The following is a 25,037-nucleotide window of genomic DNA, read 5'->3' as shown; positions in this document are numbered from 1 at the left end:
CCAGGAACCTTCTCTCTTGTGCCTCCTCCCACCTGAACCAAGAAGCAATGAGACACAAGCCACAAGAGATGAAATCACAGTTACTTCATACAGGGGAGGAACTAAAAGCATGTTGCTCTTTCTTTAGCAAGGAAAGGAAAAGAGAAGATTTCCTAGTTATATCTCACTGTCTTGGAAATTTGTAACTACATAAAGGAAAAATAGAAGACAGACAGCTTGTACAGAACTCATGCAATCAGGCTTTAATCTTTGAAAGGAACATGTGCCAAATTGAAACAGACATTCCTGATATCGCCAGTGAAGGGAAAGAAAAGGCCACATGCTTTAAGCACGCCAAGGCATATAAGTGGTTTGTAGGTGAGCAGAAAGACACACTCTTTGCCTCAAGGATCTCATAATTGAGACTGAGAAGTTGTATGTGAACTTTTCCACAGACTGTTTTTTCCATTTGTTCCAACTTCAGCGTGATTGCCGTCGTTTATTTTCCAGATATTATCTGATCCAACTGTGGGTGTTGCTCTGCATTTCTGAGGTGTTCCCTCACCTCTCCCCCCACTCCTCTTCCTGTGCTGTGCCACACTGGAATTACCGTATCAACTCTTGCAAGCAAACCACACCTCTCAAAACCCTCAGCTAAGTACTGCCCACCCTGATTCACTTATTATATAGCAGAGATCCAGAGCCAAGGACACCTCGTCAAGATTAGTATTGTCTTTCTCAGTGAGCAGTGGGCATTATTATTGATGCATTGCTTATACTGAGCCAAAAGATATGCACAGTCCTTTCCAAGTAAATTCACAACCATGACCCTGCTCAAAAGAACTTGCAGTCTGAGCCCTTGAAGAGGCACAAAGAGTGTATATCTGAAAAAGCAAACAAGCTTTGGCACATGCAAATCTTGCATCCAACACAGCAAACATCACAAGTACCTCAGTCTATTCTTGAGAAAAAGAAGTAATGAAAAATATCTCTTATCCCTACATATTGGCCTCTCAGATCCCTAAATCACCCTGCCTATGCTTGCAACACTCTAGTCTGTATCAAAAAATATCCTTAAATCTACATTCCAATAACGACTTCTGTGTAACTAGGGATTAAGCTAAGGTAGAGGAAGATGCAGGATGTCACAAACCATGGAAGAACAAAGAGGAGCACATTCACAAGGATTAGATCTTTAGATCTTAGTCTTGCAGCTTTAGTCTATGATTATGAAGGCATTCAAGGTCTATTTACAAAGTGTTGGGCACTGTTACTCAGGAGCAAGATCTTAGTACTACAATAGACAGTTATATAAAAAGATCATTTTCAGCACTTAACAGTGGTAAAAAAATCAAACATTACGTATTATTGGCAGTTGAATAGAGAGTAAAAGAGGAAAAAAAGCTCCACATTGCTCAATGATAATCTCAACTATGGGTCTGACCCTTTCATCTCAAAAAAGCAGGAACAGCAGACCTGAGAGATGTATGGAACAGGATGATAAGAAACAGTTTGAAATGCAAAGAATGCTGAGTAGACTGGGATTTCCAACTGAAAAAAAAAAATTAAAAAGAGTGGATCTTATTGAGTGCAAGAGAAAAGGGATATGATGGGAGTGTCCAGTATCAGCAATTGCATGGAGAGGAGGGGTAGTGATCAACTTTTCATCATGTCTTTCAGCAAGGAGCTAGGGGTCATTGAATGATCGGAAGAAGGTGGTTCATCACAAGTCTCCTTCTTAAAGGACTGAGGTGCACGGATTTCAAGAGCCCGGGAGACAACAGACAAGTCCTTGGGAAATAATTTCACCGAGGGCTGCTAAACAAACCACAACCACTTCAAGAACTCCCAAGTGGTAAATACCTGGAGGCAGGGAGCATACCAAGAAGCAGTTATCACAGGTCTGTTGTGCTGCTACTGTTTCCTGGGCACCTACTTATCCCATTCTTAGAGCCACAATTGGGACTTTCTGAACCAGCACAGCCTGGTTTTACCTGACAAGCCCAGTGCAATAGCAATGCTAGAAATGACATCTGCATTATGGTGTAAGAAATAGTTCTGAAAATCCTTTTTGGTTTTAGATAGCTTTAGTTATCTCTGCTTTAATAACTAAAGCTTGCTCAGGATCTGAACACAAATTTGTTGGAATTTGGACTGACTGAAGGGTATCTTCTGCATTAAGATCCAAAGTAGAGCAAGGTTCAGAACCAGATTATGCTCAGCTAGGGATTATGCTTTAGTTTTACACACACACTTTACTGAATACACTTTACTAAATCAGATCTAGCTGGGCTTGGTGTACATTTAATTTTATCTCAGCTGCGTGCATTTATTATAATCTCACATACCTCACTCTGATTAAGCGTGAACGGATGTATTTTTTCCTTAAAATGGAATTGTAAAATGTCTTGTCGATCTGTTGAAAAAAGAAAAATATAAGATAACAACAAAGAAGGAGGGAAGTGGACATATTGCTGGAAGGAGCATTAGAAAACAGCATTCAGTAACAAACTCACAGGTTACAGAGCCAAGAAACATAATGCAGCCCAGCCTCTAGATAACATTTGTCACAAACCTTTTCTAACCATTTCCCCTTTGACCTAAGGCATATCATAAAAAAACAAACTAATTTTTCTAAATGTCCTATGGCTACATCAGTGTGCCACTGCAGTGCTGTCTTGACCTCTCGCAGGCATAATGAGAAATAGATAAACATCCTTGGAACACACTGCTGCACTCTTCCAAAGCACCGCTTCCTACAGACTGCCCACAGAACGGATACAGCATGCTGTGCTCTGCAGTGCACTCAGCCTCTCTTGTAGGGACCCTTTCTGACACAGCATTTACCCTTGGTCTTATAGAAATCTATAGCAAAGCCACCAATAATTTCAAATTATTATTATTATATATTATCATATTCCCCTATCACCCTTGTGATTTTCCACGTGCTTGGACAATCATCAAGCAATTCTCATCAGAAACTGGAAATTCAGGACTCCTAAGGAATCGATCCCCAAATAACATCTTTACCAGTTCCTGCTCAACTACATCCTGTCAGGATGTCATCTCAAGATTGCAGGATCGGTCTGAGGCAGCTCAGTGTGATATAACATGGCATGAAATTCTGCCAGGAATGGCTCGGGATCACTGAAGGATTAAGAAATAGCAGAGTCACTGGTGAGTTATGCAGCAACTCCTCCTACCAGCAAGACCCAGTAAATTGAACATATCCTGTAAACATCAAATGCATTACAGGAAAAACTGCACAGAAATGCTTTACAACATCATGTAAGCTGTCTTTTTTTTTTTCCTAGTTTTTAGCCCTTAAAGACAGTCTATTTTAGCCATTCTCAAGATGTTCTGTTTTCCAAAGGAAAGGAAAAAATAGTGGTTCTCAAACTATTAATATGTTGAAATATGTCAGATACAGAAACAAGTATATAAGCATGAAATCTGGGGATGATTCCTCCCAAGGAACACAAACCCCCTATTTTCCAGCCTTGGCTGTCACAAGATGAAGCTTCATGGCATTATGCAGGGATATTGAAGCAGAATAATTATAAGATGAAAATTGCACAATGATTATTTTAAGGTGATTTTAAGCATACATTAGTAAGGAAAAAAAGAAACATTTTAATGGTCATGCATTTAGCTGATGTTTTACCTTGCTCTTACTGGCAGTTATCTGCAATTAGTTTGGAACAGACAAAATTCTGTGGAAAAAGACATCTCAACTGCAACAAGCTGCTGTAGATATGCAGAATGCATTTTATCCTCTCACTTTGCAGACTGCAAGCTGCTACCACTGCATTTTATGATGCATCCAGTTAAAAAGAGTTTTATTTCCTATAACTCCACATCCTGTTCCACCACAACCTCCCCTGGTTATTGGAAGCAGCTGCCCTTAGACAAAAAAGGGAGTTTTTTTGCCTTTTTTTTTTTTAATGATAACATTTGCTTATCATTTCTGTCACAGTGTTACCTGCTGCACCAGTGATTGTGTAAGCAGAAGCATGTGGCTGAGCAGCACTGCCAGCTTTGTGGCATGCAGTGGCATGTGCTATCTTCAGCTGCACTGTCTTTGAGAACTTTTGAGATCTTTGGGACAGGGACTTCTTTGAGGAGTGCTTTGCAATCAAAAGAGAGCCTTGGGCTGGGCTGAGATACACCTCAAGCTGCTGCATTGCTAAAAAGCACAGTGAAAGCAGAGGGACTTCCAGCTTGGGAGTGAAGAGGGCAGGAATTCGCAATCCCTTGCAAGAGAGGGTTGTGTCCATTTGACATTACCAAATCCTTTATCTCCTCCTGACAGCTGGATTTTCAAGACACCTTATTGTCTCAGATGTTAAGTGTTTTTGCTACACTTTCCACCTGCACTTCTGCAGGATATACAGGGATCCTTACTTCCATCACCCATTCTCTTGTGTATCTTTGTTACAGCCAAAGCAGCTTGTGTGACTGTGGTTTTTGTACTCCCAACATGTTCAGCTTTCTCCTTTTCTCCTCAGCCTGCACCACTTCCAAGGTGTTCCATGCAGTCTGATTAGGAGCACCATGTGGTGCAGCATAGACAAAGACTTCCAGTGGTGGCTCACAAAACTTTTGTTTGTGCTTTTAACAAAAAGAATCTATGGAATCCAAACGCAACTAAACTATCACCAATGGACACTGTTTTGAGAACATTCAATCCAGAAGGCCTGTTAGTTATTTTCATGGGGAGAACAGGAAGCATATGATTTAAAATTATACCAAATCTGTGTTGCTTCTATTCTCTTTCACGCTTTCATATCTGAATGAGAAAGTAGACACTTTTTCCATTACACACTCTCACTAACTTTCCCACCCTTAAGAGTTGCCTTAGCACTACATCACCCTCAGACAAAAAAATAACTGAAGGGTGGCTTTGTTTTCAGTGAACCTTGCAGGGCCTTTAATACCTTCAAATGTGAGCTAACATTTTTTACTTTTGCAATCTACTGTGTATTATCATGAAAGAAACACTAGCCAAACCTCTGCACTGTGGCCTGCTGCTCACCTGCTGATGAATTAACTTGGAAAATATGACCCAAATCTCTTCTTTCCTTCAACTATGATTTTGGTAACCTGAATTATTACAAGTAATCTTTATATTCATGCAGAGTTTATATAAGAGGAGAGTATGTAGGAAGATGCCGTCAGATAAAAACTTTCAGAGATTAATGTTCTGCCTTATATTTTCACAGTTCTTTTTTTGGTGAAGCCTTTCACACACCAAACAGAAAACATTTCTCTCCAGCCTGCTAATAGCTTTCTTTTCAGTTTGAGTCACAACCTTTGGAGCAGAAGCAGCTTGGACTTTGTCCAGTGACCATGTGTGACCTGGTCCTGCTTGCGAGAAGCATTTAAACTCATTTAAAATGTTTTGCTTTGATCACAGCCCCTCAAAAGTGACACTGTCATGACCAGATCCCTTAAATTCACCACTATTTAAGTGGCTCTCACTGTTTTTCCTGGCCCTTGTCTAGCAGCATCTCAACTGTGACAGCTGTTGCTGCAGGCAAGGTCTATGAGCATTCTGAACCAAGTGCCAAGTCCTGCTCCTTTCAAGTGAGAAGCATTTTCCTGACAGGCGTTATTTAGAAAATTACATTTTTAATTTCCTCAGTTTCATTTCATACTCCTCAAACTTTTTACAACACTTCTCCCTATGCAGAACAATTTTCTTAGACAAAGTGGACTTTGTTCCTGAGTGCTGATCCATCCAATACAGTAACATATAGAGGCTAGCACCAAAGATGCAGTAAGAGGGCAAAACATTCCCACCTGTACAAACCCAGACAAAAATTCTTCCTCATTGCTTGTAGCCTGAAGTTGTTTTATACTTTGATCAACAAGACTTCTTTTCCTATTCTGTCTCAAAAAACTCCAGATCTCATCATCATGCTCTTTTTCTTGCGTCATGCCATGTTCAACCTTCTAAGGCCCGTGAGCAATCTACTGAAATCTTTGTGATTCTTTTTGTAAAAATCTTTGTGATTTCAGAGTCACACAATATGTCCTTCCTCCCTGGGACCCAAAAATTAGCCAAGCCCTGGAAATAGGTCACGACAGGGATCCCATTGCTCCAGGGTAGTAGGAACTGACATGAGCTGGCCTTGCCCAGATGTGTGGCTGTGTCTGGAAGTGACCCAGCAAGGCTGGCTGTGTCAAGCCCTTGCTTTCTCCCACCACACACTGCTCTGCCACCGCACACTGCGTCACAAGGTTTATCAGAAAGTTATCTTAAATCTAGTTTGACAGAACTCTCCTCAGGAATATTTGCTGAATGCACTGAGTTACTTGCATGGGATGTTCCAAAGCATCCAGTAGGCTTGGGAGCACAAAGCCTCTTGTTGCTCAATAGTATTGCTTTTTTGCCTGCTGCCAGTTTAGCCCTTCAACAGCTATCCTCATACCACATTCTTCCTCTTACCTCAGTAGCTACTTAGGATGTAAAGCCTATTATTAGTGATATTTAAAGCTTTTTAACCATAAATAGAAATTGCAACATACCACTTGATTCAGTGACTCTCCCCAGTTTACAGCTCAACATGCTGAGACGCCTAGAGCTGACCATAATACAAATCCAGTAGCTGCTCCTTTGAGAACCTGACATTTTTAGTGCCCTGATTTCAGCTAAGGGGTTGAGAGAGGACACAAGGAGAAAGACTGACAGGGACAGCAAAAAAAAAGCATGTGGCACTGTTCCAAACCGAGATGTGGACATCACACTCTCCTTGGAAACAGACATTCCAATTAATACCACAGCCCTACAGCCACAGTCCTTGCCTGAGGTGAAGAAAACAGACCTGAAGGAGAGCAAGCACAATGGTCCCCTTGCCTCCAGCAAACCAGAGGATCAGAATCCTTCCCATCAGAAACCACACACACAAGGACGGCAGGTCTCAAAGCAGGCAAGAGCTGTGTGATCCCAAACATCAGCAAATGGCAGCACAAACTCCTCACAGGGTTTATGCTAACAGGGCTGCTAAAGCTGAGGGTGAGTAAGCACTGCCTGACTGCCCTGAAATAAGGAGCTCAGCCGGATGGTTCCTAGAGGCCACATCTGCAAAAGAGGGATCATTGTCCTTGTACAATTGTCGTTCCTAAAAAGACTGGTCTTTCGGATAAAAGAAATTAAGAGGACTAATACATGGGATAACGTCAGGATTTAAAGTACCATGCTTATGCTTGGTGCAACCAATTTCAAAGGCATGTAATGACATGAGTGTTTCATTATATGTGTATTAGTGACAGCTGGAATTAAGGTCACCTAAGTATTCTCATTCCTACTCCCTGCTTTCAATTATCCATAATTAGCTTCCTAAAACTTTCACACTGCTATTAAAATTTTGTCCACTTAGGGGGGCGATTTCCAACTTTGGGAGAGAAAATCAGGTTTGATGAGAAAAGCATCTGTGCCAATATCTAGAGAAGGGCTTTGTGGTTGGGGTTTTTCTTCTTTCCAAAATGACACACTTTCTCCAGGAAAATTACCATGTGCATTCTGGGGGGGGTTTTTTAAGCAATATTTAGAGGTAAGGAGCTGAAATACAAGAGCAACCACCTCTCAGGAAAATAACAGGTTTGTGAAATCTAAGGGAGATTGTTGGTTATGTATTCAGCTTACAAGTGCCCAAATACCACCAACCACACAACTCCAGTATTGAATTTAGATTCCCCCTTTGGACAAAACCAGGATCTAAGCAGCCGCTCTCTTGACCAGCCAGATTTTGATCACTGGTTTGCATCTTGAATCACTTCATTGATATAATTACTTGCAAACAATGCAGTAATTCTGGATTGTGAGTCTATAATTAAGATAAGGTTCTACCCTTAATCACACACACTATCGATAGCTGTGCTTTGCTTCGTTTTGAATTCCTTTTTCCACCTCAGGTTCAGATCCATTCTCCTTGTGCACATTTGAGAGCTTTGAATGATGCACACTGGATCAGTACTAAAGTTACTTGTTTATTGAAGGTGAAGTGTGTAATGAATTTTCTGGATTTGTACATACATATTATAACTTCTGCTTTGATGAACCAAGGAAAAAAATTTAAAAGAAAAATCAACTTGTATGCCTTTTACTTGAGAAAAGTGTATTGCATTAGTAAGTCAAAGAATGAAAGATGTTGAAGGATCACTGAATTTACACAGGAAAAAAAGTTGAATATTAGGCATATTTTTAATAACTAATGATTTCATCTTGAAAATTCATGAGATTTAGGTAGAGCTCACTGAAAGTTTGAGCTCTTACCGGTAATAAAAAGCACTAAGCCTTAGGTCCGTGTGCTACACTGTGTCAAGGCACACCAGCATTTAAAATGCTTCATATTTTCTTCAATATTTAGTTTCCTGTGCTAGTTTCTCCCATTTCCATGTGACCCATGGCAACAGGAAAAACTGGAAACAAAATTAAAAATGAAGAAAGCCTGCCAGTTTTTTAATCTATGCAGTATATACCTACACTAATGGGCTTTTTCTTCTTTTAATTTCAATAGGAACTTCTAAAAACAGCATCACAAGTGAGATGCAGGCATTTGCTGTGAGTTATTTCCTCTCTCAGAGTACAGCATTTCACCTATCTCTTCAGGGCCACACCTGTGTATGTACATACTGACAGTCAAGTGTGCTGTCAGCCTCTAATTCCAGAGCTAAACAAACATGTTGCCAGGCTGTCATCTTGGCCACTGATCCATTGCTGTTTCCCTCTTGACTGAATTTCCATGGAAAATCCTTTCTGATTTGTTTCTAGCCCCAGACACCCATAGAGGGCACCCCAATTGTACCACGCTAGTCCAAGGACAATGTTTCCTATTTGTGAGAATCATTCCCTTAAAACTAAGCTTATAAAGTGGAAGTTGTCAAATCCCCTAAATTTATTTTGGTACTTTTCTTCTCAAAATGTTCCTAAAATAAGTTTTTTTACATAGATAAAAGATTTTTTTCCTGATTTTACAATATTGTTTTTCAGAATTAAAAAAAGAGACTTTTTTTTAAAAGTCTCTGAAAAGTTAAATTTAAAAAGCTTAATTATTCTGGCTTTTGTACTATAGATGCATTTGTAAATAAAATTGCCTTTAATGATGAACAAGAAAATCTTTAATAAAATTTCTACTCTGTTCACCTCATATTGGTACTGTGTAATTACTTGTGGGAACACATATGAAGCCTAGGAATGCTTGAGTTTAAATAGAGACTTCGATTTTAGATTTTGGGATCACTATCCATAAACACTACCAAATCTCTTTTGACATTTCTTACATATAGAACATCCTTATTCAGTTTGGTCTGGGTGCTGAGAGACTCTGAAAAGTCCTTGGAAAAGTCTGGCTGCTGCAAATACCATAATTTCTGATTTGGCTAATTTGTATTAAATTTTCTTTTGGTTTAGGGGCTAAGAGGGGGAAACAAGTGGGGGTTTTGCACACACAGCAAATGAAGCTACATCGTACTTGTAGATACCTGCACATACTTGCACTTTTTTTGCTGTAAAAATGAGAGTCATGTTGGACTGCCTTGAGCTTCAGCATACTCCCCTTTCTCAGGGCATGTTTACTCATCATCTCTAAAATGATCCTCACAGTCTGGTCTCCCAGAACAAATATTCTTTAGGAGTGTTTCAAAAACCTGCTGCCTTGGGGATCTGCTCCTACTGAATTAACCTCCCAACCCAAGGACCATGAGGCACTGATGGAGCAAGCCACAGACTTTTGAGCTTTATCTAAACACCCACGTGGAAGGTGTGACAAACACACCTCGTGCACAGTTTCACCCGGCTTTGCAGCTGTGTGCTCTGAAGGGATTTGTATTTCACCACCCTCTCTCTCCCAAATTTACACACTTCTGCTCCCCAGGAAGACTTGAGTCACGTGTGACCCTAAAAGGCCAAGTGCTATAAAACAGCAGCCTCATCTGCTCACTCACCAGTGTTCTTGGTGTTTTCAGATAGGCTTCCTTGGAGTCCAGCTCTGATAGAAACCCTAATCAGAACTCTGACAGATGCAGATGTGACAGTAATCTGTTCACAACTTATAGGATTCAAGATACTTCCCGATATTGGGATGATGCAAACTTGTCCCTGGGTATAAAGCAAAGAGCCTTTCAGTTACAAGCATCCTGTTGAAGGCTAACCCTTCCAGCAAACAGGGTTATCAGGTGTCAGAGCTGGGGGGAGGCAAGGAGGTGCATGGCACCTGCTTGCTCCTCTGTTTCTTCTCCACCCAATTCATAGTGAGAGATGTGTCTCAACAACCTCTAAAACCATCATCTGCCAAGGGAGAAAATTGCCTCCTTCCTCACCAGTTCCAGTAGAGGGACTCAGCAGTGAGCCCTTCAACCTGCTGAGAACAGGCATCATTATCAGAACTGTTGGGCAGCATTTTCCTGTGGAATCTCAAGTGCCTCTGCAATACCCAGTAGAGACATTAAATTAAACCCACACTAATTCAGCTCTATCAGATAGGACAAACTTCAAGAGCTGTGTTAATTAAAAACTTTCCCCCAACACCTGTACTTAAGGACATAGAAGATTCTCTTGTCACTTGAAGTAGCTGAAGCAAGACATTTGTTTCTAAGGAGATGTCATGGCACACAGTGCTGAGTTCTGAGGTGAAAATTACTTCATGAAATTCTGTTAATTCAATAGAAATATTTGGATAGGCAGTAGTTTCCCAGTGGAAGCATCCAGGTATTGTTTTAATATAATCCCCAACCCCACTGCCCAGATCCGGCCAATTAGTTCTGTGCTGGTTTCAGATGGTGGAAGGACAAGGGGGTAGTCCAGGTGCCTTCTGGATTATGAGACAAAAGGGGAAACCCACATCAGTCCATTCCATGGCTCAAGGCACTCCAGAAAGGAAAACAAACACCTCAACTCTCCCCCAGGCCCTTGACCAGCTAAGGAGGGAGCCATGCTGCACTCACACCTGAGGAACATCCATCCACCCAGCTCACAGCCGGGCTTACCAGCACATGGGAGAGGGGCTGAGAAGGGAATGACAGGACAAAGCCCCAGAAGCTGGGAATGGTACAGAGTCCAGCACAAGATTCCACAGAGACACGTGGACTCCAACAGGGAGAAGCAGCCACACAGCAGGGCTGGGAACAGCTCTGGCCAGAGAAGGAGACAGGGAGATAACAAGGTGCCTGAGAAAGGAGAAAGGTTCTCCTTGAGGAGGGGAAAGCCCACCACTTCTAGGAGGAAGTATCAGAAATTTGTCATAGTGGCAAAAAAGAGCCAACAGGTACATTTACACACCCCTGTTAAAGGGTGATGTCTTCTGTTGAGCAACCAGCCATGTACAAGGGATCACCTGCTGTGGCTGCTTGATATCCACTTCTCTCTCACAGCTAGAAACTTGCCAGCCTTCAGCTGAGACAGCTTCCACTGAGATTGATATGCTCATTTCAAGCTCTTCTGACTGCACATCCCCTTTCCTTGGGGTCAAAGATGACTTTCTACACAAGACACAACACCCCTCCACCCTTCTTCCTGCACACAGGGCAGTTACTGCAGCTGCCCAGAGCAGGCAAACTGGGATCATCCCAGTCACCCAGATCTATCTGATTGTCACAGCTCCCTCCACTCTTTGGCATGCCAGAGAGGCTGGAGAAGCAAAGCTTAAAGCAGGGCCTTGGAAATCTCCCCCAGGATACTGTTGGTAAGAGAGTAGTTAGTGTCTCCAAGGCATTCTTGGGAAATCCAAAAGAATTAATATCTTTTGTGGGAGAAGAAGAAGAAATCCAAGTCTGGTGAAGGAGTTGGAGAAAAACAGTGTGTAAAAGTTGTGCAGATGAGCCACACAATAAGTGAACCCACTATAAAATAGAAGCTCCTTGGAGAAGCTGTGACTGTGCCCTTTTTAGTGTAAGAGGAGACAGTCTGGCACAGAGCATTTTAGCTTGGCAAGGGAAGAGGGACTGGTCCAACTAGAAAAGTGAGGAGGCTCTGGTAAGCTGGAATCTCTCTTTCCATAGTGGCATTCAGTCAAGTCTGATTTTTCAAGAGAGCACAAAGGAAACACTCACAGACACTTACAGGAAGCCAGTCAAGGAGCAAAGACCTTTCATCATCTGTTCCTCAGTCCCCCCAGCTCCACCCCAGAAGACAGTTTCCAGACTTTCCAGTCAGCCCTGAGATGTTGACTGGAGTACCAGCTTCATCAGCTCTCTGGCATGATCTGGCTGCATTCCCTCCCACCTTCAATGAGATAAGAGTCAGGAATGTTGTTCACACAATGGGTGTTACTATTCAAATCTGGAAACCAAAGCAAACATCAGGCATTTGCTGCAGGTCCCAAGGAAGTCACGATATGGCTTCCATATGGAAATGAAAACATTTGTCCTGGTGAAACCCCAGCTCTGAAATGAGCTCTTTTCTGGGTGTTTCTGGAGACAAATGAAGGAGGGCTTCATCAGGAAGGAGTCAGAGAAGGGAATACTTGGCAGGGAGTTGCACTAACTCAGGTAATTTGAATGCTTCTGATTATCAGAGATGATTCACTTCTGTTCACTTTGCACCAAGTATTGAGAAAGACATTGCATTTATCTGCATTGACTCACTGTTTCACAACATGAGCTTAAGGTATCGTTACTACTATGACAATGGAAAGGCTTGGACATCCAAAACCAGCTAGGGAAAGACTGCAAAGTGCTTTGGTAAATCCAGACAAATTAGAAAATGTGATAAAGGACTCAAGTTTCTCCTCCTCTATCATAGTTGCTGTGAAGATGCTGAGAAGAAAAATGCAAATGTTTTGAGACAGCTGTCTGTCAAGATATCAAGAGGATACGTGTGTCTGGAAAGATTGCTTTGATTTTTATCACCACAAGATGAGTTTTGCTGTTATAAAATCACACTTACAAGGAACACATTGTCTCATTACTATATGGAGTTGCTTTCAATAAGATTACAGATAATTCTCAACATCACTCAGCCTTGTTAAATGGAACACCTGGAACTAAAACCACAAAAAGCCAAACTTATGGCAGGGGCCATTTACAGAAGCAAAGAATTCATAAAATTTGAGACAGAAACATAGAATTTAATGGCTGAATTAAGGACAGCTCTTAAGAAAAATTACAGGAATGAAGGAAAGACAGCACAGTTCTGTGTATGTTTGTTATGGTATTACTTATCAGGTACAATTAACATGCCCTGATATAATAGTTCTCACTGCTCAACCTGCACTGGTATTTACTGTCACTACTGTCAGAGCTGCTCAACACCCAGAGAGGAGATGGGGTTTCTAAAGCACTGGCTTCCATTCAAGCATCTAAATTGATAGCCATGTTCAGAGGAAATCTGATTGCATTGGACACTGTCTGAAAGTACTCCTTAGCTAAAATGAGTGTTTCTTTGCCAAAGGAGGCACATGTTTAAAAAAAAAATAAAAAGGAATGGAATGGGAGGAAGAAATACAACTGTACTCAGTAAAGTGTCATTCCTCAGACTCCTTCTCAGTCCTTGCCTTCATTCCCCCTCAGCAATACACAGTGTCTTCTTGGTCAGGGAGAACATTCCCTCTCCAAGGTCCTATATCACAAGGTGAAAATTATTGCAATTATTAGGCAATAGCTGTAAAGTGGTAGCACCTAAGCAAACACAGCTTGTGTAGGACTCTATACACATGGATATGCACCAGAAGTACATCCTGGGAAATCTGGTCTAGGTCCCAGTAGACAAAGAGGGCAGAAAGAGAACAGACACATACAGAGAAGAGGACAACTTGACTAAGATCACTGAAGACCTCCGCAGTGGAGCTGTGAAGAGATGCTAGTATTGCCAAGTCCCTACACAGCACCCTACTTCTGCAGAGCAATGTCCAGCACAGCTCACGTTCTGTTGTGGACAAGTGACATTCCCTAAATTAAATGATTGTGGGGGACAAAGCATTGTCCTAGTAACTGGGTATCTGTGCATGGGTTGCCAAACAGGAGGTAAGAGATATGCATCAGATTCTGATGAATGAAACACAAAAAGATACAAGCACAATCACATGCTTATTGCTGTATAGAGATGAACTCTGTAATTAGCATCTCTGGGGTAGTGTCCCAAAGAGAAAACAAGAAAGGAAATTGCAATGTGTCTATTTATTTCCATAGCTACTGTATGACTGAGAGCCACTCAGCAACCTCTGCTATTTGTAGGAGGGTTTCCCAACAAAACATACCAAAGGCGCAGGAAAAGGGCTTGTGTGTTGTTTTCTCAACACACAGCAACAGCCCAACAGGTAGAGTTCCCCACCCTGTAAAGGAGAGGGTGTAAAAGAATGCTTTCCTTAGAGACAATGGGACATAAATCACAAAACCAGGCTCAGGGCATGAAAAGAGAACACACACAAATAATGAGATTAGCTCAGCTGATTAGAGCCAAAAACACCAAGGCTGTGGGTTCAATCACTGTATGAGCATTTCACTGGAGAGCTGGAGTTGATGGTCCTTGTGAGATCCTTTCAGGTGAGAGTATTCTGTGATCCTACAATCAGTGATATAGGAGGAAGCTGAGATGATTTTAAATATCTCTTTCAACACTGCAGAGACAGAGAGAAGTGACAGCCTAGGAGATGCCGAGTGCCAAGTGCCTGGTATGATCGTGCCTCTCCTACTCTCCATTTCCCAGGTCTGGGGACTGAGGGTACACCAGACCCTGTGGTCTGGTTCACATTAATGACTCTTATTATCACACAGTCCTTAATGGAAAGGCACAATGATCCAAACTTACCAGTCTCTCAACCCTCTCGCTCAGGTCTCTAAACCTTCCTGAGGATTGTCTGGAAAATTCGTTATTGTACCGGATGTTGGTGATTTTTACATTGGCACTGTAATAGAACAGCTTCTGATCTGTAAGGGAAAGAAGAGGAACAGGCAATACTCAAAGTACCAAGATGAATGAACTTTAGAGAAACACCTGGCACCTAACACCTAGGAAGTGGATGGGCCTTCAGCTGTATCCAACCCATTGAAATACTGCTTCCAAAAGCTAGGAATAATCACTTGATTTGGTTAGGTGATCTAATCCAAGTTTTCCCAGCTGTGACATTTCTGGCCAACCAACAGAACTTAGGGCTCACACGGAATCACAAGCTGCACCTTGCTGCTTAGTTACCTTCCTTCCTGGCCTGTCCACTCAACTCCAAGCCCTGGCAGGAAGCTGTGAGTGATCAGAGAAAGGGAACAGAGAAACATCCCAGAGAGACATGCAGAAAGCTCTGTCTGCCGCTCGTGTAAGGGAGACCAGACACTTGTGTATTGACTTCATCCCAAAAGTAGATCATGAGAAAAATGTGAAATGAGTGAAAGTAAATGAAAACCAACAGAAACCACAGCCCTAAATCACCCTGCACCACAGGAAGTGTTCCTAGGAGATCTGCAAAGATGCTAAGTGAGGAAGGAAAGAGAGCTCTAGAGAAGCAAGTGTTTTTCCCCCCAAATAAGCTTTAGACAGACTGGTGAAAACTCATAGCATCATCTGGCACAACAGGCACAGAGGAAATGGTACATTATGCAAAACTTACCATATGCCAGAAAATAAACTAGGAGACCAATGGTGATTGCTGCTGCCACTGCTGTTCCAATAACGATTGCAGCAATTTTCCAGGGCTCAAGATGTCTTATTCTGATGGCTGACTGATGAATTCTGGGGAAAAATAAGAACAAAGGGAGATTATTAAGAGATCCTTTTCTATTTAGCCCCCATCTCCCCCCACAAAAAAGTAAGCTAAAGTTTTCTCCCTCAACATTAGTTGATTCTTCCCAGCAATACAAATTGACTTCTCACCCAACACCCTTGAAAATGAAACCATGACACAAGACTATTTTGAAATAGGTGTTGGGATGTGCTAGAAGTCAAAGAACACAGATGGGTTTGACAGTTTTAGGTATTATTAGGGCCAAATCAAATAGGAGTCTTACTAAGATTCTCATGTGACTCCCACCTAGAAATTTGCAACCAAAACTTGTTTTTCAGCTAGGTGAACTTTCACGCAGCAGTGTATCCACCTTTCAATTGGTTAAGCAAATCATTTATCAGACACACTGGAACCTTTGCTCCCAAAACTGCTTTGTGCAGTAAAATTGGGGAAAAGCACCCCATACTTTGTATAGTACGTATCTATACATTATTCCAGCTGCTCAGTCCACTTCAGCCTTCAAAACAGAGCTGAACAAAAAAGAGAAAGAGATTTCAGAGGTCCAGCCTAGGTTTCCTGCCTTATTCAGACTGAATCTAAACACAAAGGCAAATACTGCTTTAAGCAGTATTTGCTGAAGTGATGGAATGACAGGGAAGGGCAAAGACATGTGAGTAGGATTCTCACCAGAGGCTTCTCTCTGCTATGCTCTTGATTACATGGATACTAATCCAAATTAACTCATTAGAAAAGCCAATGGACAGTCAGTGTGATTTAAAAAAAAAAAGCCCTGAAAAAAAGTTTGTTACAGCAAATTATGTCTTTGTCTCTAAACTCAAATACTCCTTAAGAACCTTAAAGCCATTTTTCTATTATCAGCCATTACAAAACACAGAACAAGGAGCCACTATTTTTGGTAAAGAGTCCTTCATTCTGTTTCACACACCTCACTCATGCAGACATGCACACCTGCAGGTTAAGGTGCAGCCCGCCTCAGAAAAGCAGGCTGCAGGGATCCTCCCCCCAAGGGTGTGAGGTCCCACATACAAAGTACACACAGCTCACCCCCAGAGCACACACCTCATGAGCCACAAGTTTAAATACATCCAAATAAGTTGAAATAATTGCAAGTGACCCCTGCAGCTGTGTGCAGGAAAGGGACAGCAAGCAACTGTGCATGGCTCATAAATAGAAAAGCAGATGCTGATATTTCATTTTAATTCCAGTGAGATGCCTTACAATTACAATCTTATTACTTTGGCTTGGAAAACAACTGACTCAGGCCAAATATCCTGATACGTGATTGAATGAAAATGGGAGTAATAATTTGTCACTTGGATCTGTTCTGACTTGTTCTGCATGTCCTATTTAGTGTTCCCTTCCCTCCTGCTATCCTGTATAACAGCCATTAACCTCTCATCAAGTTTGCGTCAAAACTCATTTGTGACTCCACAGCAAGAAAAAAACACCCCCAAAATGCCAGACAAACAAAAAACAACAACCAACCAACCAACCAGCCAACAAAAAATGGCCCCAAAAAGCAAAGACTGAAATTGAATAGCCCTGTTAACAGTTCAGAGATGAGCACCTCCAAAATTATTTCTGAGACTATTGTATGAAAATTGCCTTAAAACTTCAACTGGAGAAATGAAAAATATAGAAGTATAAATAGTCAGGACTCTACCTCACTAATAAGAATATTTCTAAGTTGTAGCTTTTAGGTGAAATCATAAAGTCAGTGGTGAGTTCAACATGCATTTGTTGTTTTATTGTTTGTTGGAGTTTTTTTCCCTCACTCTAGGTAATAGTCTTTTGCATGGCCTAAATGCTTTTGCAAGTGTGTCTATTATGTTTGAAATGAAACTAAGTTACAAGAAAAGCCAACAAAACAAACACAAAAGTGCATTTAATTTAAGACAACCTACCCTTGTCTTCTTGTAGATACTCTCATTTAAAGAACAGTTGTCTTGATTAGGCTGCACAGAAGGAAAACACTTGGAAGGTCTTTCAGCTGTAATGATCCTGGCATAACCTCAAACCAAAATGCTGGGTTGGAGAAGCCCATTTGAAAGGCTGAATGCCACATCTGCACCACAGCAGGGTGAGCCTGAAGAAATTACTGCCTATCATATCAGTGAAACAGCAGTTTCAGATCAGAAGTAACATGGCTGGGACACTGTTAAATAGAGTACTATAAATTTGAAACCTTCTCAGCAGTCTCTGGTATATAGTGTAAAATTTTTTGTAACTCTTATTCTTTATTTCTTCTATTTCAAGTTCCATGTTATCATTAACAAACAGAAGCCCCAGTCCACAACAGTTACTCACACATGTAATTTTACTCACTTACATGACTTTCACCTAATTCACAAAGCCTGTTTGAGAACATCATTTCAAAGACGTGCAGAGGGGTTTCAGCACCAGCTTCTAAACTGAATAGTTTAGAAGGAATTCATCTCAGAAAGTCACTTAATAGGGGAAGGAGGTGCTGTTTGGGATTTGGATGTCTTTTTTCTTGATTTTTATCTTAAACAGCTGTTAAATTTTATCCTCCACTCCTAATTTCTTTTAAAAATGAAAATTGGTTTTAAAAACAAAAGGTATTTTTGAGCAAAATATCCTTAGTTAGGCTGTACCATCTGGACCAACATTTTGAATAGACAGGCTGCAGACTAAGAGGATTTCTAATCCAGGTTTTCAAAGATACCTGTGAGACAAACCCAGAAAGATTATTGAACTGATAATTTTCTATTCCCATTAACTTTGAACTTTATTACTGCTTTGCTGTACCTTCTAAGGTTCGTTCCTCAAAAACTAATTATTTTATCTGACATGTCCCACTGTGTAAACTTAACAGCACTTACAGGGATTCAGTACACACAAGAGAAAATAGTTATTTGCCAGAACAGTTATTGTGCCAGAACTGAAACAACTGAGACCTGTGTGATGACCTGTCAGGGCTTGAACACTCTGGTGAGAGATGATAAAAGTTCAACACTGTGAATTTATTTTTCTCAGACCAAGAGCCAAGCAGCCTTTGCTTACTCCATGGGAGCTATGTGCTCAAAGCAAAGGCACAGGCACTGAAATGCACACTAAGATTAAAAACACTCCAGCTGGGAAAGTCACTGAAGTCCTCCAGAGCAGAAGTGGAAATTTTATGTCTGAACCAAATACCTGAAGATGAAAGCTCCCACTGACCTCAGAGGGCTTTCTGACAAGGTCCCTTCTGCTTGCAGCTGTTCCCTGTTCCCCAGGAATTCTGCTTTTTCCCAGGTTGCTTGCAGCTGAAGTGGCCTGTCCCTGTTCCCCAGGAATTCTGCTTTTTCCCAGGAAACTATGTCTGTGCAGTAATCTTAAATGCCCTGCAAACAAGGACTGGATTTCATCTCTTGACAGAAGACTGCCATGGATTAAGATTTTCCAGTGAGGAAAAGGAGTAAAATACTTGCTGGCAAAGGGAAGCAACAAAAACTGCCATAGAATTGTTTACACTGACAAAACAATTTTACTTCTTTGTCCTCTCTTGGTTTCCTAGTAATTCCCAACATTGTCTCCGCTTTTTCAACTGAAATTCAGCTGACATTTTCCCAGAAATACCCACTGAGACCTTTCCTGAACAGTGGTCTGTGATTTGGAGCCCTGCATTCCATACTTTGATTCCTTCACATCATACACAAAGAAGCTTTTCAGGAACCTTTTCCTCAACAAGGAGCTCACACCAATGAATGCAGAGCCAGAGGGATCCCTCCTATTATGCATTATAGAAGGCATAAGAAGGACACAGTTAATTATGTCTGACTTTTAGTAACAGAAGAGTATCAAAAGAAAAAATGTTAGTCTCAAAGGAAAATTTAAATTATTGCTTAATATCCTTACTTGGGTTTTTAAGGATGTTTAATAAACAAATTATAAACATTGCATTAAATAAATCATAAATGCACTTGACTCACTGCAGCCTGAAACTCTTAGGTTATAGAAGAAATTAGTATCTTTTACCTACTGAAATTTAGATTCACTTCTTGCAAAGAAGCAGAATTAAAACTGCCATCTAGGAGTCAAACTGGCTGCTTCAGAGGAAAAGCCTCCAAGGTTTTCCTCACCAGGGCTGGAAGCACATTTGGACGCCAGTGGGAGACCTCCATTACTGCAGTGAGCTTTGTGTCAGAGGCAGTGTCCAGCTAAGTCAGCATGCTCCAGGAAGGAGAGCACAGGCTCTGCTTTGGCACGCACCCACTGCCAGTGGCTGCTCAGGAAAGGTGCTGACAGGACAGGCTGATGAAAAGCCAAACCCAAAACAGTCACCTAGAGATGATCTCTTGTGGGCTATTACACGTCCTCTGTTTTTAGTCCTTCCTATAAGAGAGGCATGCTTAGATCCACAAAATTTCACCGCTGTTTTAGGATACATATAGTACCTATCTCTTAAGGTGCTTTCAGAAAAAAAAATAAAAATAAAAATCAGTATAGCAGTAGTTGTAATATTACATTACAATGCAGAGTAATATACAAATACACAAACAGTAGGACAGTGACGTGCTTCAATTTGTTTACTGAAATAAATCTCTTTACTGGTACATGAAAGCTATACTTGCTATCACTCCCAAGGAGCTCTGCAAGTCAGATACAGCTCTTCTGCTGGTGTGCATTGTGACAGCTTATGTGGACTCAGAATCTGACCTTCCTTTGGTCATCCACCTTCCTTTGTAGTTTAAATGCTTATATTTCTGGATAATAATATCTACTCCTGTGCTTTGTACTTTATGTCCTGGTTTTGACTGGGATACAGCTAATTTTCTTCTTAGAAGCTGGTACAGGGCCAAGTTTTAGGCTTAGTGTGAGAATATTGTGGGTAACACAGTGGTGATTTAGCTGTGGCTCAGTTGTGCTCACTGTCAGTCGAGGACTTTTCAGTTTCCCACACTCTGGCAGTGAGCAGATGTGAAAGGAGCTGAGATGAAGCATGGCCAGGACAGCTGACCTGAACTGGCCACAGGGATATTCCATACCACAGAGCATCATGCTCAGTATATAAATGGGGAGAAGATTGGTTGGAAGGGGCCATTCCCTGCTGTAGCATGGGCTGGGTATTGGTCAGTGGATGAGCAATTGTATTGTACATCAGTTATCTTTATTTGTATTTTTTTGTTGTTCCCTCTCTATTATTAATATTAATAATTTCAATTAGTAGACTGCTCTTATGTCAACCTATTGGGTTTTGCCTTTTTTTCCCTAAATATCCTCCCCATCCCACGGGGATGGGGGTGATGTGGGTGGGGTGTGAGTGGCTGCATGGCACTTAGCTGCTGTTTGAGGTTAAACCACAATATATAATAAACAGTTGCTAGGCTAGGTAGATAAACAGTGAAATGCTGTAATCTAGCAATGTATTTTCACTGAACAGAGATGGACAAATTTCTTCATGAGAAAAATGCTGCTGAAATTAGAGAAAGCTCCTTAGACAGGTGGTTCAGCCGATATTGAAACCCCAGGCAACTCTCCAGTGGCAGAGAAACTGGATAATTTCTGCGTTCAATTCTGTATAAAATCTGTCTCCCTGTTATGACCAAATCTGTCCACAGACTACATGAAGCTTTCAGATTGTCCTGTATCAGAAACATGTCAAATTAAGCCATCCCAGGCTTTGTGGTAGCTTGGGTTCATTCAAAAGGAGGGTCTGTATTTAACAAAAAACATAATCATGGAAGGAGTATGTGGTGGAAGCAGAATTCCTTGATTTGCAAAGCTTATGCTGACCCAAAATGCCCAATCACAAAGCTGCATGGCAAAAATCAATAAAGGGAAACACTTCTAAAACATTCTCTAAAAGGAACAGCAGAGGCCAGAAAAGCTGGGATTACACTGGGGCTTGCTCAGGGAATGAAGATGACAAGATTTTAAGGCACAGGAGGAGGTCTTGTCTCATTCTAGTTTTCTTGTCTTAAATGGCCAGAAACTGAGGGAAATCAGCAAGGTTCCAAATATCAACGGTTCCAATTCCATATGAGTCAAATCAGGTGTGGTCTGTACCAAAAGCAAAAGTATTCCACTAGGGTTTCCTGAATTCAGGATCTGCTCTGGGACAAACTGAGCAGGATAGGTTTCTCTTTGGCACCGTGCAGGAACCACATCTGCCTGCTGCAATAATCGAGGTAAACTCCCACTAATGCCAGTGGCACATGAGTGTCCTTGCACCAGGGCTGGCATCTATTTCCTGCTACACCTCGGCAGTCTGTAATTTGCATTCATTTTGCCCACCTACTGCATGACAAATTGGTGCAAGTGGCACTGCATTTCCACCTGCATATTCACTTTTAGCCTGCCCTATACGACACCAGCCACTCTGCCCCTCACCCTGCCAGGGCACGAGACCTTCACAGGGAAGCTGCAGAGAGGACATTGCACCTGCTGCCCAGAGTGCAGGACACAGCACAGCCAGCAAGGCTGTCTACTCCACCCAGATTTCCTCAGCAGGTTTGCTTCCTCAAGGATTTTACAGAGCACACGTAATGCTTTGTAAAAGCTTGAAATGCTTTGAAAAGTGGCATCTTGGAACTGGATAAAGCTGCCAGTGAAATCCACTTTTACAAGGGACTAAGGCAGAGGAGGATGAGCTCAAACAGCACAGCTTACAGCTCCACACTCAGGTCCACATCCCTGCCCAGCAAAGAACTCTGGTTACACAGGGGCTTTGATTAAGACTAGGCAGTTTTCATCCCTTCCCAAATATGTAAATATCCAACACAGATTTCCCCCAATGTACTTTAGATTTTATAATAATTTAAACAACCATTTAAACAATTAAATCCTTTCCTAAATAGGAAGCAGCCAAACTGTACTCAGAGGTTATTTAACTACCCTCTAGCACACTGTCACTAAAATTATTTATACCACTGCTGATATCACAAGGACATGGCAAGTAGATCTACATCCAACTAGAAAAAAAAAAGGCTTTTCAGTTCTGTTAGGTAGAGAACTCACTTTTAGTTTTCCCTGCTTATGTAACAAACACAAACTGATAATCACAACTGGTGGGGATTTCTTCTTTACCTGACAGATTGAGTAGCATATATTTTAAGTTATGGATATTAAATGGGGCAGAAAATCTTTGGGTATTGAGCAGGGTACTACTAAGCATCACTACTACTTCATCCTCTCCTGGCAAAGTCAAGATTATTGACTAAAATGATATTGTTTCCACAAAATGAGAACAACACTTCAGTGGGCACAAATAATAAGTTTTGTCCATCCAGAAACAATGTTTCTATTTCAGTATGCCCTGAAATTATTTTAAAAACCTAACTTTTAAAAATACTGAGGATGGAAAAAATAAGTAGTATCTTGCAATCATCCACAGCCAGTTGCCCAAAGCAACACAGAGAGAAGATTAATGTAGTCTTTAACAACCACACAAAAAAATTCAACCATCCCCGCAAATCATTAGGATTTTTTAAATAATTCAATTTATTTTTAATTTTGTCCCTGAAGTCATACATTTAAGCTTCATCAACTGCTGAGACAACAACAAAAAACATACACATGGGAGACTGAGCATTCCCCGATTGCCATAGGAATCCAGAATCCAGTGAGTTAAACAGAAATTACAAATTCCAAGATGTTTCCTGCACATCTAGAACCCAATCACTGTTCTGACCCAAGAGACAATGGTAGAGTGCTGCACCTGGAAGACTTATTTTTGTAAAAATACTCTGAACTTTCCCGAGCTGTCTGAAATATTGTTACAGTAAAAAAAAACTAAGGATATCCAGCATCTCTGACTGCCTAAAATACTTTCTGATGCAAACCACCTACTCATTGCTCCCTAAAAATCATGGCTTCTTCATGAAAATACAAGGGATAAAACCAGAATGATGAACACCTATAGTGTTCCCCTAATGTAGTTGTGCTGACATCACTTATTTAACCAGGATTTTTTGCAGGATTTGGGGGAAATAATATTACAACTACAAACCACAGGTTTTTCAAAGATCATGTTACTAGCACTTCATTTTGACACAAAAGGGCTTCACTGCTGCAATAAAAGCCTGCTTCAGGCAGCTTAAGATGACCAGAAGGAAGAAAAGTGTCAACCTGATATCATCTTTCTAAACAAACAGCAAATCATTGTACTCCTGGCCATGCTAGAGAAGGATTTCCTTCTGCATTTCTCACTCCAGCCACATTACTCTTTTCATCCAGACCTCAACCTCCAAAACCACCCTTTCATCCTGCAATTTCCTCTTAAGCTTTCCCTCTGTTTGTCATCCCTTTTCAGAATGCACATTTCAAACAGATCCAGGATGTACCCCAGGTCGAAAAGCATGAAAGAGGCATAGATAGAGCATTGAGCAGCAAAGCAAAGAGAAAAACCAGATTTCTCCTCCAGATCTATGTCCCTGAAGCCCTAAAGCTTTCCCACAGACAGTCCCCTTTACCACCATTACCCCTCCAAATTAAACTTGCCAGGTTCAAACATGCCACCTACTTTTGAAGATCCCATGGCAGGTCCCGGTAGGCCTGGTAGCCTTTCTGCCCACCAATGAAGGCTTGGCTAAAGTCTGGGCTGCGCAGAGAATGGTGCTGGAAAACGCAGGAGTCGCATTGACTGGTGTGACGGGAAGGGAAAGCTGTTGAATGAAGATCCTTCATTGAGGCACGGTTGGCGCAACACCCAGCACCCTGTGGGTTATTGCAAAATGAGGGAACGAACTTGAGAATAAAAACAAACAGAGGTAAGCATGGAGTTGATAAGGAGACTGCAACCTTCCGATCAGCTCCGCATCAAAGAGCTCCCCAGGCAGAGATGGAGTGAGCAGATAAACCGGCCCAAGCAATAAGACTTGTTCTTCACTACAGCGGAACAGGAAGTGCGTGAGATTTCCCTTTTCCAGCACTCCCTTTCTGTCCAGTTTTTATCCCTACAGCAGGCCTTGCCCTCAGTGGCTGCACCTTCTACCACATGCTCACTGTAAAACCCGCAGCAGAGAGGCACCACGCTGTCCGCGACGCTAAGTCACTTGTCTTCTGAGAGAGCCAACACAGAAACAAATACGGACGTAAATGGCTTGGTCAGCCAAGCCTGGTCTACCTCGGTGCTCACTCATCCACAGCTGTCCTGGACTCCCTTGGCATCAGGGACAAGACAACTATAAGTATCCAGCCTCCTAATTACATGTTAGTCATTTAATGGTTGGCATAACCCCGCCTGTGGAAAATGCTTACTCTGTGAAAAGGGCCACCAATCTCCTTGGAATTCCCTTCTCCCAGCACAAACGTGATTCTTCAGAGCCATCTGGAAAGGGGGAAAAATGGAGATTCACTAGTGAGAAAATGTGCATTTACATCAAAAATTGAAAATCACAAAGAAAAAGTAAAAGAAAGCAAAGAAAGCAAATCCGTTTTATG

At 41.5% G+C, this 25,037-nt stretch overlaps 1 protein-coding gene across 1 annotated transcript in view; it reads right to left on the bottom strand.

The window, feature by feature from the left end:
- The window catches only part of LOC120502772 (transmembrane protease serine 11E-like), a 39,524-nt gene extending 15,243 nt beyond the window's left edge, over positions 1 to 24,281 (bottom strand). The window contains exons 1-4 of the mRNA XM_039710537.1: positions 24,118 to 24,281; positions 15,519 to 15,640; positions 14,726 to 14,844; positions 2,328 to 2,395 (exon numbers count right to left, since the gene is read on the bottom strand). Of these exons, the coding sequence (XP_039566471.1) occupies positions 2,328 to 2,395; positions 14,726 to 14,844; positions 15,519 to 15,640; positions 24,118 to 24,281 (473 nt within the window). The remainder of the gene's footprint in view (positions 1 to 2,327; positions 2,396 to 14,725; positions 14,845 to 15,518; positions 15,641 to 24,117) is intronic.
- Positions 24,282 to 25,037: the final 756 nt, after the last annotated feature.

The sequence above is a fragment of the Passer montanus genome, unplaced genomic scaffold (assembly GCF_014805655.1).
Source record: "Passer montanus isolate IOZ18808 unplaced genomic scaffold, ASM1480565v1 scaffold23, whole genome shotgun sequence".
Classification (NCBI taxonomy): Eukaryota; Metazoa; Chordata; class Aves; order Passeriformes; family Passeridae; genus Passer; species Passer montanus.
This window is presented reverse-complemented; position numbering and strand designations above follow the sequence as displayed.